Source organism: Mus caroli, unplaced genomic scaffold (genome assembly GCF_978045245.1).
Source record: "Mus caroli unplaced genomic scaffold, Mus_caroli_1 scaffold_8, whole genome shotgun sequence".
In the NCBI taxonomy this organism is placed as follows: domain Eukaryota; kingdom Metazoa; phylum Chordata; class Mammalia; order Rodentia; family Muridae; genus Mus; species Mus caroli.
The window spans coordinates 128,179,838-128,193,458 of record NW_028227263.1 but is presented as its reverse complement, the minus strand read 5'-3'; the positions used below and the strand labels follow the sequence as shown (position 1 = coordinate 128,193,458).

Genomic DNA, 13,621 nt, shown 5'->3' with positions numbered 1-13,621 from the left:
GAACCGAAAAGTGGCCAAGTGATCTTCCCGTCTCTGCTTTCCTGGTGGTGGTATTATTGCCACAACCCCTTTAGCAGGCAGAGTTAGATAGCCTGTCAATTGAATTCTGGTCCTAGAGTTCAGGAAACCTTTATATGACTGAACAAGACAAGCTTCAAGATACAGCCTTATTAATAACAGCTTTATACCCAAACACAGATGCAACTTTATGCAGTCACTATAAAGAGCATAGCTGATCATTTACCTCCAAGAAATTTATAAGGCTATTTTAAAATTCATTTTGGAATCATTTGAACCAAGAACTCCCATCCTCCAAAACTTGCTGACAAATACAGTAATGTACCCTGAAAGAAAACACTTAAGCAAGTAGGGATAGCTGTATGAGGACAGGCATAAAGAACAGTCCACTAAGGCTCAGAAACCCAAATAACCCTTCCAGACCTCTATCTCAACAATGTAGAAGTATTCATGTACATATTTGTGTGGTATGCAATCAGTCTTAAATGTGTGTGTACATGTAAAGTAGGTGCCAGAGGTCAATATTAGGTTTCTTTCCTCAGGAAATATCCACTATTAAAGCAAAGACTTATTTTTAACTTGTAATAACATGTCTATGTGTGGGTATGTATGAGCCACGTGCCAGCAGAAGACAGAGGTGTTGGATTTCTTCGTCCGCACTTACATGTAGCTCTGAGAACTTGATGTGGGTGCTGGTAACCAAACTCCAAAACTGCATGCACATACATGAGAATTCAAAGTTCTAATTCTTGAGATAAAAACCTATAGAGCATGTGGCTTCATGTGTACCCATCTTTCCACTCGACCCTGCCAGCAAACCTGATGTCTGCTCAACCTCTGGTCCTTAGTCTTTCTGGATTGATTTACTATCGTTTTCTGGAGAAGTCATTTTTCTTTCTTCAAGAGGGAGGAAGAGTTAATAAGTCAGTCTCATTGTCCTCTGCTTGGTATAAGAATACTTCATGTCTAAACTACATAAAGGATTAAGGCAAGTAAGTCCCTGCTCAGATTATGTTCCATGTAGTCTGTGATATCAGGTCCTTTGCCTCACAAGTTCAGTAAAACAGCCGAAATAGGTGGGCAAAGGTGCTCCCATTTGCAATCTAACATGAGCATTCTACACTAGTTCTTCTGAGTGCCTTAGGATAGGTGTGACTATGAGGTGCTGGGTTATAGGCATTAAGGGTTGTCCTTGGTTAGTCATCTCAGTGCCTTCAAATTTTAGACCTGTACTAACAGCTTGCTATTAGAATTTAATGATCTTGTAAGTAAAACTTGTATTTACAGGTGTCTTCAGTTTTGTGTGTGCCAGCAAAGGACAGATGTGTGGGATTTCTTGGAGCCTGAATTACATGTAGCTCTGAGACACTGATGTGGGTAACCAAACTCCAATTCTGCATGGACACCCATTAGGATTCAGGGTTATAATTTCTCAGATCAAAGCCTATAAAACATGTGGCTTTAAGTGTACACATCTTGGCGAGAAAGCATCCTGGGGGAGCCATCTTGGTTCCCAGATCCCTCCAAGACTGTCTATGCAGGTGAAGAGTGTGGACTAGAGAAGCTAACAGCTTCTGGGACAGGCAGAAGCCACACAACTACTGAGGCAGACCCCATTTTGGGCTCCAGACATCCGGGCACCTTCCCAGCCAGAGAAGAGGTGTCCACCCCTCACAGGACAGCTTTGTCGGGGCACCTGGGGGAGCCATCTTGGTTCCCAGTTCACTCTGAGACAGGTCTGCGCAGGTGAAGAGTGTGGACTACAGAATCTAACAGCTTCTGGGACAGGCCAAAGTGACACAGCTTCTGGGACAGGCCCTGTTTGAGGCCTTTATCTTCTGCCAGGAGGCAGGTCCAAGCGCCAGATATCTGTGAACCTTCCCTGCAAGAGGAGAGCTTGCCTGTAGAGAGTGCTCTGACCACTGAAACTCAGGAGAGTGCTAGGATCCCAGGTCTGCTGATAGAGGCTAACAGAATCACGGGAGGAACAAGCTCTAACCAGACACGACTATAACAACCAACTCCAGAGATTACCAGATGGTGAAAGGCAAACGTAAGAATCTTACTAAAAGAAACCAAGACTATCATCAGAATGCAGCACTCCCACCTCAGCAAGTCCTGGTGATCCAACACACCCAAAAAGCTAGACCCGGATTTAAAAGCATATCTCATGATGATGGTAGAGGACATCAAGAAGGACTTTAATAACTCACTTAAGAAATACAGGAGAACACTGCTAAAGAGTTACAAGGCCTTAAAGAAAAACAGGAAAACACAACCAAACAGGTAGAAGTCCTTAAAGAAAAACAGGGAAACACATCCAAACAAATGATGAAAATGAATAAAACCATACTAGACCTAAAAAGGGAAGTAGACACAATAAAGAAAACCCAAAGTGAGGCAACTCTTGATATAGGAAATCCTAGGAAAGAAATCTGGAAATATAGATGTGAGCATCAACAACAGAACACAAGAGATGGAAGAGAGAATCTCAGGTGCAGAAGATTCCATAGAGAACATCGGCACAACAATCAAAAAATACAAAATCAAAAAGATCCTATCTCAAAGCATCCAGAAACAACGAGAAGACCAAACCTACGGATACTAGCAGTAGATGAGAATGAAGATTTTCAATTTAAAGGACCAGCAAATATCTTCAACAAAATTATAGAAGAAAACTTCCCAAACCTAAAGAAAGAGATGCCCATGAACATACAAGAAGCCTACAGAACTCCAAATAGACTGGACCAGAAAAGAAATTCCTCCTGACACATAATAATCAGAACAACAAATGCACTAAATAAAGATAGAACATTAAAAGCAATAAGGGAAAAAGGTTAAGTAACATATAAATGCAGGCCTATCAAATTACACCAGACTTTTCACCAGAGAATATGAAAGCCAGAAGATACTGGACAGATGTTATACAGATACTAAGAGAACACAAATGCCAGCCCAGCCTACGATACACAGCAAAACTGTCAATTACCATAGATGGAGAAACCAAAATATTCCACAACAAAACCAAATTCACACATTATTTTTCCATGAATTCAGCCCTTCAAAGGATAATAACAGAAAAAAAAAATACAAGGATGGAAACCACGCCCTAGAAAAAGGAAGAAAGTAATCCTTCAACAAACCAAAGAGAAGACAGCCACAAGAACAGAATGCTAACTCTAACAACAAAAAATAAAGCATAGAAATAGAAAGCAACAATTACTTTCCCTTAATTACTCTTAATATCAATGGATTCAATTCCCCAATAAAAAAGAGGTAGACTACAAGTCCCTTCCAGTCAGCGCCAGCACCAACGCACCTTGAGCACAGAGTCTGCAGACTCCCACAAGGTCCCCACAGGACTCTACATGGGACCTTAAGACCTCTGGTGAGTGGAACACAGCATCTGCCAATAGGCAGGTTTGAACAGCAGATATCTGGGCACCTTCCCTGCAAGAGGAGAGCTTGCCTGCAGAGCGTACTCTGACCACTGAAACTTAGGAGAAAGTTAGTGGCCCAGGTTTGCTAATAGAGGCTAACATAATCACCTGAAGGACAAGCTCTAACCAGAGACAACAATCACAACCAACTCCAGAGATTACCAGATGGCAAAAGGCAAACATAAGAATCTTACTAACAGAAACCAAGACCACGCACCATAAACAGAACCCAGCACTCCCACCCCACCCAGTGCTGGACACCCGAAAAGATAGACCCGGATTTAAAAGCATATCTCATGATGATGGTAGAGGACATCATGAAGGACTTTAATAACTCACTTAAAGAAATACAGGAGAACACTGCAAAACAGGTAGAAGACCTTAAAGAGGAAGCACAAAAATCCCTTAAAGAATTGCAGGAAAACATGACCGAACAGGTGATGGAATTGAATAAAATCATTCAAGACCTAAAAAGGGAAGTAGACAAAATAAAGAAAACCCAAACTGAGGCAAAGCTGGAGATAGAAACCCTAGGAAAGAAATCTGGAAGCATAGATGGGAGCATCAGCAACAGAATACAAAAGATGGAAGAGAGAATCTCAGGTGCAGAAGATTCCATAGAGAACATCAGCACAACAATCAAAGAAAATACAAAATGCAAAAAGATCCTAACTAAAAACATCCAGGAAACCCAGGACACAATGGGAAAACCAAACCTACGGATACTAGGAGTAGATGAGAATGAAGATTTTCAATTTAAAGGACCAGCAAATATCTTCAACAAAATTATAGAAGAACACTTCCCAAACCTAAAGAAAGACATGCCCATGACATACAAGAAGCCTATAGAACTCCAAATAGACTGGACCAGAAAAGAAATTCTTCCTGACACATAATAATCAGAACAACAGATGTATAAAGATAGAATATTAAAAGCAATAAGGGAAAAAGGTCAAGTAACATATAAAGGCAGACCTATCAAAATCACACCAGATTTTTCACCAGAGACTATGAAAGCCAGAAGATCCTGGACAGATGTTATACAGACACTAATAGAACACAAATGCCAGCCCAGCCTACTATACCCAGCCAAACTTTCAATTACCATAAATGGAGAAACCAAAGTAATCCATGACAAAACCAAATTCACACATTATTTTTCCATGAATTCAGCCCTTCAAAGGATAATAACGGAAACAAACAATATAAGGATGGAAACCACGCCCTAGAAAAAGGAAGAAAGTAATCCTTCAACAAACCAAAAAGAAGACAACCACAAGAACAGAATGCCAACTCTAACAACAAAAATAATAGGAAGCAACAATTACTTTTTCTTAATATCAATGGACTCAATTCCCCAATAAAAAGACATAGACTAACAGACTGGCTACACAAACATTACCCAACATTTTGCTGCTTACAGGAAACCCATCTCAGGGAAAAAGACAGAAACTACCTCAGAGTGAAAGGCTGGAAAACAATTTTCCATGCAAATGGTCTGAAGAAATAACCTAATATCTAATAAAGTCAACTTCCAACCCAATGTTGTCAAAAAAGACAAGGAGGAACACTTCATACTCATCAAAGTTAAAATCCTCCAAGAGGAACTCTCAATTCTGATTATCTATGCTCCAAATGCAAGGGAAGCCACACTCATTAAAGAAATTTAGTAAAGGTCAAAGCACACATTGCACTTCACACAATAATAGTGGGAGATTTCAACACTCCACTTTCATCAATGGACAGATCATGGAAACAAAAACTAAACAGGGACACAGTGAAATTAAGAGAAGTTATAAAACAAATGCATTTAAAAGATATCTAAAGAATATTTTATCCTAAAACAAAAGGATATACTTTTTACTCAGCACCTGTTATCTTCTCCAAAATTGACCATATAACTGGTAATTAAACAGGCCTCAACAGATACAAAAATATTGAAATTTTCCCATGCATCCTATCAGACCACCATGGACAAAGGCTGATCTTCAATAACAACATAAATAATGAAAAGCCAACATTCACGTGGAAACTATACAACACTCTTCTCAATGATACCTTGGTCAAGGAAGGAATAGAGAAAGAAATTAAAGACTTTTTAGAGTTTAATGAAAATGAAGCCACAACATACCCAAACTTTTGGGACACAATGAAAGTATTTCTAAGAGGTAAACACATAGATCTGAGTGCCTCCAAAAAGAAACTATAGAGAGGACACACTAGCCGCTTGACAACACACCTAAAAGCTCTAGAAAAAACGGAAGCAATTCACCCAAGAGGAGTAGATGTCAGGAAATAATCAAATTCAGGGGTGAAATTAACCAAGTGGAAAAAGGAAGAACTATTCAAAGATCAACCAAACGAGGAGCTGGTTCTTTGAGAAAATCAACAAGATAGATAAACCCTTAGACAGATTCACTAGAGGGCACAGGGACATTATCCTAATTAACAAAATCAGAAATGAAAAGAGAGACATAACAACAGATCCTGAAGAAATCCAAAACACCATCAGATCCTTCTATAAAAAACTATACTCAACAAAACTAGAAGACCTGGATGGAATGGACAAATTTCTAGACAGATACCAGGTACCAAAGTTTAATCAGGATCAAGTTAACAATCTAAAGGGTCCGATGTCCTCTAAAGAAATAGAAGCAGTCATTAATAGTCTCCCAACAACAACAACAACAAAAAAAACAGGACCAGAAGGGTATAGTGCAGAGTTCTATCAGACCTTCAAAGAAGATCCAATTCCAGTTCTTCACAAACTATTCCACAAAATAGAAGCAGAAGGTACTCTACCCGACTCATTCTATGAAGCCACATTTACTCTGATACCTAAACCTCAGAAAGATCCAACAAAGATAGAGAACTTCAGACCAATTTCCCTTATGAATATCGATGCAAAAATACTCAATAAAATTCTTGCTACCCGAATCCAAGAACACATTAAAACAGTCATCCATCCTGACCAAGTTGGTTTTATTCCAGGGATGTAGGGATTGTTTAATATATGGAAATCCACAGACAAATCCACTAGAATTGTGGCTGCTGCTCTGCCCTCCCAGGCAGAGGCTGCAAGGGAGTTTCATAAATGATTCCACGTGACGGCTGAAACATTACACCGCCGTTTCACGTTAACCAGGAAAGAAGCTCGTGACATTGTCACCCAATGTCAAAACTGTTGTCAATTTCTGCCTACTCCTCATGCAGGGGTAAACCCCCGAGGCATCAGGCCATTACAGGTCTGGCAAATGGATGTCACTCATATTTCCTCCTTTGGAAGAAATCAATATTTACATGTTTCCATTGACACCTGCTCTGGTGTTATGTTTGCTACACCTTTAACAGGTGAGAAAGCCTCTCATGTTATACAGCACTGTTTAGAAGCTTGGAGTGATTGGGGCAAGCCCACAATCCTTAAAACTGATAATGGGCCAGCATATACCTCTACTAAATTTCAGAAATTTTGTCATCAAATGGATGTCATTCACCTGACTGGTCTTCCTTATAATCCTCAAAGACAAGGCATTGTGGAATGTGCCCACCGTACACTCAAGTCTTATTTTATAAAACAAAAAGGGGGAGTTGATGAGACTCTGCCCTCAGTGCCAAGAGTAGCTGTATCCATGGCACTCTTCACACTTAATTTTTTGAATCTTGACGAGCAAGGTCACTCTGCAGCTGATCGACATAGCGCAGACCCTGATAGACCAAAAGAAATGGTGAAATGGAAGGATGTCGTATCTGGTCTGTGGAGAGGCCCGGATCCTATTTTAATAAGATCCAGGGGATCTGTCTGTGTTTTTCCACAGAGTGAAGACAACCCATTTTGGCTGCCAGAACGACTCACCCACAAGATATTAATCAAGGATGGTGTGGAAGATGCTGACCTCCCGAGGACTGCTCCTGATTCTGACAATGCCCATCATACTAGGAACCTGAGACAAGTTCAGCATTGATTAGGAGTTCTCTGGTGGAATTTTTTGGGTCACTTATATATACTATCATATCATCTGAAAAAATTGATATTTTGACTTCTTCCTTTCAAATTTGTATCACCTTGATATCATTTTGTTGTCGAATTTATCTGGCTAGGACTTGAACTACAATGTTGAATAGGTAGGGAGAAAGTGGGCAGCCTTCTCTAGTCCCTGATTTTAGTGGGATTGCTTCCAGCTTCTCACCATTTACTTTGATGTTGGCAACTGGTTTGCTGTAGATTGCTTTTTATCTTGTTTAGGTATGGGCTTTGAATTCCTGATCTTTCCAAGACTTTTATCATGAATGGGTGTTGGATTTTGTCAAATGCTTTCTCCGCATCTATGACTAATTTAAAAAAATCAGGTGACACCAGATGCTGCAAGGATGTGGAGAAATAGGAACACTCCTCCATTGTTGATGGGATTGCAATCTTGTACAATCACTCTGGAAATCATTCTGGCAGTTCCTCAGAAAATTGGACATAGTACTACCGGAGGATCCTGCAATACCTCTCCTTGGCATATATCCAGAAGATGTTCCATTGGTAATAAGGACACATTCTCCACTATGTTCATACCAGCCTTATTTATAATAGAGAGAAGCTGGAAAGAACCCAGATGTCCCTCGACAGAGGAATGCATACAGAAAATGTGGGTACATTTACACAATGGAATACTACTCAGCTACTAAAGACAATGAATTTAAGAAAATCTTAGGAAAATGGATGGATCTTTAGGATATCATCCTGAGTGAGATAATGCAATCCCAAAAGAACACATATGGTATACACTCATTGATAAAGGGATATTAGCCCAGAAATTTAGAATTCTCAAGATACAACTTGCAAAACACATGAAATTCAAGAAGAAGGAAGACCAAAGTGTGGATACTTAGCTCCTTCTTATGATTTTAAACAAAATACCCATTGATTGAGTTACAGTGACAAAATTCAGAGCAGATCTCGAAGGAATGACCATCCAGAGACTGCCCTACTTGGGCAATACACCCCATAAACCACCCACCAAACCCAGACACTAGGCAGTTGCCAGCAAGAGCCTGCTGACATTAGCTTGATATAGCTGTTTCCTGTGAGACTATGCCAGTGCCTGGCAAATACAGAAGTGGATGCTCAGTCATCCATTGGACTGAGCACAATATCCCCTATTAAGGAGCAAGAGAAATACCCAGGGAGCTGAAGGGGACTGAGATCCCATAGAAGAAACAACAATATGAACTAATTAGTACTGTCAGAGCTCCTTGGAACTTGTCTTAGTCAGGGTTTCTATTCCTTCACTAACATCATGACAAAGAAACAAGTTGGGGAGGAGGGTTTTTTTGGGTAAAATTTGTGATGTACCAGAAAATGTTCCAACTGGTAAGAAGGACACATGCTCAACCATGTTCATAACAGCCTTATTTGTAATAGCCAGAAGCTGGAAAGAACCCAGATGCCCCTCAACAGAGGAATGGATACAGAAAATGTGGTACATTTACTCAGCTATTAAAAAGAATTAATTTATGAAATTCCTAGGCAAATGGTTGGACCTGGAGGGCATCATTCTGAGTGTGGTAACTCAATCACAAAAGAACTGCCTCTTCCTCTCAGGTGCTGGGAATAAAGTCCTTACCCTTCCCTGCCCAGTCTTTATCCAGATTCTTTGGCTTCTACAAATACACTGGTCCTACAATTGATCTTGTTATAAGCCTGAAAATTTATATTGTAGAAGACTTGACCAATGTACTTTCTATTGAAAAAAATTCTTACCAAAACTTTTATTTTATGTCATGCCTTTTATATCCTAAATGGGCCTCAAAATTGATGGATAGTTGATGATGACCCTGAGAAACTGGGATTATAGCATGTCCCACCACACAGTAGACTGGCTAGTAAATATGGTGCTATTTTACACACAGAGCTCCAACACAATACTTTTTTTTGGTTGATTTCTGAGGGACCTCAGTGGAGGAATAAGGACATTAACCAACCCATGGAATTTTTTACCCAAAATTTGTCAGGTCTAAAAGAAATTCAGGACAAAGATGGACCAGAGAGCAAAAAACCAGCCCAATTTGAGATTCATTCCATGGATAAGATTAAATCCCTAACAACATTATGCTTGCACACAGGATCTTAGCATAACTTTCTTCTGAGAGGCTCCATCCAGTAGCTGAAACAGAGGCAGAGAATCGAACCAAACACTGAATAGAGTTCAGGGACTCTACTAGAAAGGGTGGGGAAAGATTGAAGGCTCTGAAGGGTATAGGAACTCCAGAGGAAGAGCAACAGAGTCAACAACCTGAATATTTGAGGGCTTCCAGAGACAGAAGCACAAACCCAGAGCTACCTTGGGATAGACCTAAACCCTGCACATATGTAACAGATAGGCAATTGGATTTCATGCATGTCCCCAAACAACTAGAGGGGAGATTGTCCCTCAATATGTGTTGTATCTGTGGATCTCATTTTCCTAGCTGGGATGTCCTACTTGGCCTCAGTGGGAAAGGATAAGCCTAGTCCTGCAGAAATTTGATGTACTGGGGTATAGTGATCCTCAATTGGGTCTCCCTCTTCTCAGGGGAGACTAGAAAGAGAGAATGGGGTGAGAAGTTGTGGGAAATGTGGAGACTGGGAGGACAAATTGGTGATATTTAGGTGAAAAGGGAATAAATAATTAACAATAAAAGAAAGAAAATATCACATTAGAACCAATCTGCAGTTCTACCACACATTGTACCCATGCAATGTCATGTGCTTTCTCTCTTTCTTGCTCTCTCCCTCTCTCACTTTCTCTATCTCTCTTTCTTAAATCATTTTATTTATTTACATTCCAAATGTTGCCCCCCATCCTGATTCCCCCTCTTAGAGTTCTTCAATTTATCACCCCTCACCATTGGCTCTGAGATGGTGCTCCTCTATCTTTACTCCCCATATGCTCCCAGCCCTCACTTCTCCATTCTTCCTGACACTACACACCCCTCCCATATTCCCCTTACCAGGGGCATCAATGATCTACAGATCAAGCAGATCCTCTCCCACTGAAGCCAGACAAGGCAGTCCTCTGCTACTATGTGCCAGGAAGTATGGAGCAGCACATGTATGCTTTTGGGTTGATGATTTAGTCTCTGGTTCAGGGTTAGTTGACACTGTTGATCTTCCTATGGGTTTACCATCCCCTTTGATTCCTCATGCCTTCCCCTAGCTCTTAAGTAGGGGTCCCTGAATGATCTCAGTCCAGTAGTTGGATGTACATATCTATACATGTCTGAGTCAGCAACTAGTAGAGGACAGTCATGCTAGGCTCCTGTCTGCAAGCACAACCAGACATCAGTAATAGTATTAGGTTTTGGTGCCTGCATATGGGATAGATTACAAGTTGGGCTATTCACTTAATGGCCTTTTCTTCAGTCTCTGTTCTAATTTTACCTCTTTAATTTTAAGACAGGAAAAATTCTGTGTCAAAATTTTTGAAGGTAGGCTGGTGGCTCCATACCTCCACTGAGGGCCGTGGTTGCAGGTGAACTCTTCTGGTCCCATCTCACCACTATTGAGCATTTCTGCAAAGCTCATACCAATTGAGTCCTGGAAGCCTCTCACATTCGAGGTCTCTGGTATTTTCTAGAGGTTTCACCCAACTCCTGCAGCTGCATATTTCCATTCATTCTCCTCACCCACTGGGCTTCTCTCCTGTCTTCTCCCATACTGGATTCTTCCCCCATTTCTGCCCTTCACCCTCCCACCAGTTCCCCTCATTCCTTCCATATCCTGTTATTATTTTGTTCCTCCTTCGAAGAGGGATTATAGTATACTCACTGCTTCCTTCCTTTTTTTAAACTTCTTAGGGTCTCTCTCCAAGGTATTTTGTAGTTTATGGCTAATATCCACCTATACGTGTGTATCTACCATGCATACACTTTTAGGCCTGTGCTCCCTCAGTCAGGTAGATATTTTGTAGTTAAATCCATTTGTTTGCAATATTCATGATGTCCTTGTTTTTTTTATAGCTGAATAGTACTCCATTTTGTAAATGAAACACATTTTCTGTATCCATTCTTAAATTGAGGGACATCTGGGTTGTTTCCAGTTTCTGGCTATTACAAATAAGGCTGCTATAAATATAGTGGAATACCTGTGTTTTCAGTATAGTAGAGCATTTTTTAGGTATATGACCAGGAGTGATATTACTAGGTCTTCAGGTTCCTCTTTCATTACATCCTAAACAGCATGTGCTGGCACTGGAGTCTTTGATCTGAGACATGCTGGTTGCTGTAATGTGGAATCTTATGGTTATTTTAATTTTCATTTCCCTGATGACTAAGGATGTTAAACATTTCTTTGAGTGTTCTCTGCCATTTGATATTACTCTGTTGAGAATTCTGTTTACCTTTGTACCCAATTTTTAAAATAATTTTACTGATTCATATTCCAGCCATTGGGAGAAGACAGGAAGTCCAGAAGAATCAAAGGAAGTATGCAGCCTCTGTGTTTAGAATGTACAGGGACCCTCTGGAAAATTCTACAGAGGAGGTTTGAGACTCTCGGGACCCAATGGGAGTGACCTTATCCAAAATGTCCAACAGTGGGGAGAGGGAACTCCAAGAGTCCACCTCCAGTAGATAGTAAGGACCTCAAGTGGAAGGATAGTGTTACCAACTGCAAATGTCAAAATTTCTGACCCCAAATTGTTCCTGCCTAAAAGAACTATAGGGACAAAAATAGGAAAGTAACTGAAGAAAAGGAGGTCCAGTGGTCGGCCCAAATTGGGATCCATCTTATGTGCTGCTACCAATATCTGACAGTCATACTGATGCTATGATGTGCTTACAGGAGCTTAGCATGCCTGTCCTCTGAAAGGCCCTAGAGCAGCTGACTGAGGCATATGCAAATACTTATCCCAACCATCTGGAACCCCTAATTGAATTAGGAGAAGGATTGAAAAAGCTGAAGGGGAGGGCAACCACATAGGAAGGAAAGCAGTCTCAAATAATCTGGATGCCTAAGAGTTCCCAGAGACTGGGCCACCAATCATGTAGCAGACATGGGCTGGTTTGAGACCCCCAGCACATGAGTAGTAGAGGACTGCCTGGACTGGCCTCACTCGATGAAAATTAGTCTGATCCTTGAGAGACTTGAGGCCTCAGTGAAGAAGAATGCATTATTTAGCTTTTGAAATCTAACTTCTAGAATTCTTTATATATTTTGAATATTGGCCCTCTAAAAAATGTAGGGTTAGTGAAGATGTCCTATTGGCAGTGTCCTTTACCTTACAGAAGCTTTTAAATTTCATGAGATTCCATCTGTCATTTTTGATATTAGAGTCTGAGCCATTGGTGTTCTTTTCAGGAAAATTTCCCCTGTGCCACAGAGTTCAAGGCTATTTTCCAATTTCTCTTCTATTGGATTCAGTGTATCTGGTTTTATGTTGAAATCCCTGATCTATTTGGACTCGTGGTTTGTATAAGATGATAAATAAGATAAGATGTACAAATATGGATCAGTTTGCATTCACATACAGGCAGAACTCCAATTAGGCCAGCATCACTTGTTGAAGATGCTTTCTCTTTTCCCACTGTATGTCTTCGGGTTCTTTGTCAAAGATCAAGTATGCACAGCAGTGTAGGTGTATTTCAAGACCTTCAATTGTATATGATTTCTCAACAGGTCTGTGTGTATACCAATACCATGAGGTTTTTATCACTACTGCTCTGTAATACAGCCTGAGGTCGGGGATGATGGTTTCCATAGAAGTTCTTTTATCATTGAGATAAACTTTGGGTAACTTAGGTTTCTTGATTTGCCATATTAAGTTGAAAATTTTTCTTTTCATGTTTGTTAATAATTTTGTTGGAATTTTGATATGGATTACTTTGAATCTGTAGATGGCTGTTGACTGTGTTCACCATGTTAATCCTCCCTATAATTGAGCACTGTAGATCTTTCCATCTTCTGAGATCTTCAGTTTCTTTCTTAAGGGATGTGTACTTCTTGTCATTTAGATCTTTCACTTGCATGATTAGAGTTACACCAAGATGTTTTATATTACTTGAGGCTATTCTGAAAGGATGTAGATTACCTAAGTAGTTTCTCAGCACATTTATTATTTGTATAAAGGAATAGTACTGATTTATTTGAGTTAATTTTATAATGAGCCACTTTCCTGAAATAATTTTTCATCTGTAGG

At 40.2% G+C, this 13,621-nt stretch overlaps 1 protein-coding gene across 1 annotated transcript in view; it reads right to left on the bottom strand.

The window, feature by feature from the left end:
- LOC110297408 (NACHT, LRR and PYD domains-containing protein 5) overlaps positions 1–11,010 on the bottom strand; it is a 50,453-nt gene extending 39,443 nt beyond the window's left edge. The window contains 3 exon segments of the mRNA XM_085842478.1: positions 838–915; positions 3,338–3,468; positions 10,934–11,010. Coding sequence (XP_085698604.1) covers positions 838–915; positions 3,338–3,468; positions 10,934–11,010 — 286 coding nt within the window.
- Between the last annotated feature and the right edge of the window lie 2,611 nt (positions 11,011–13,621).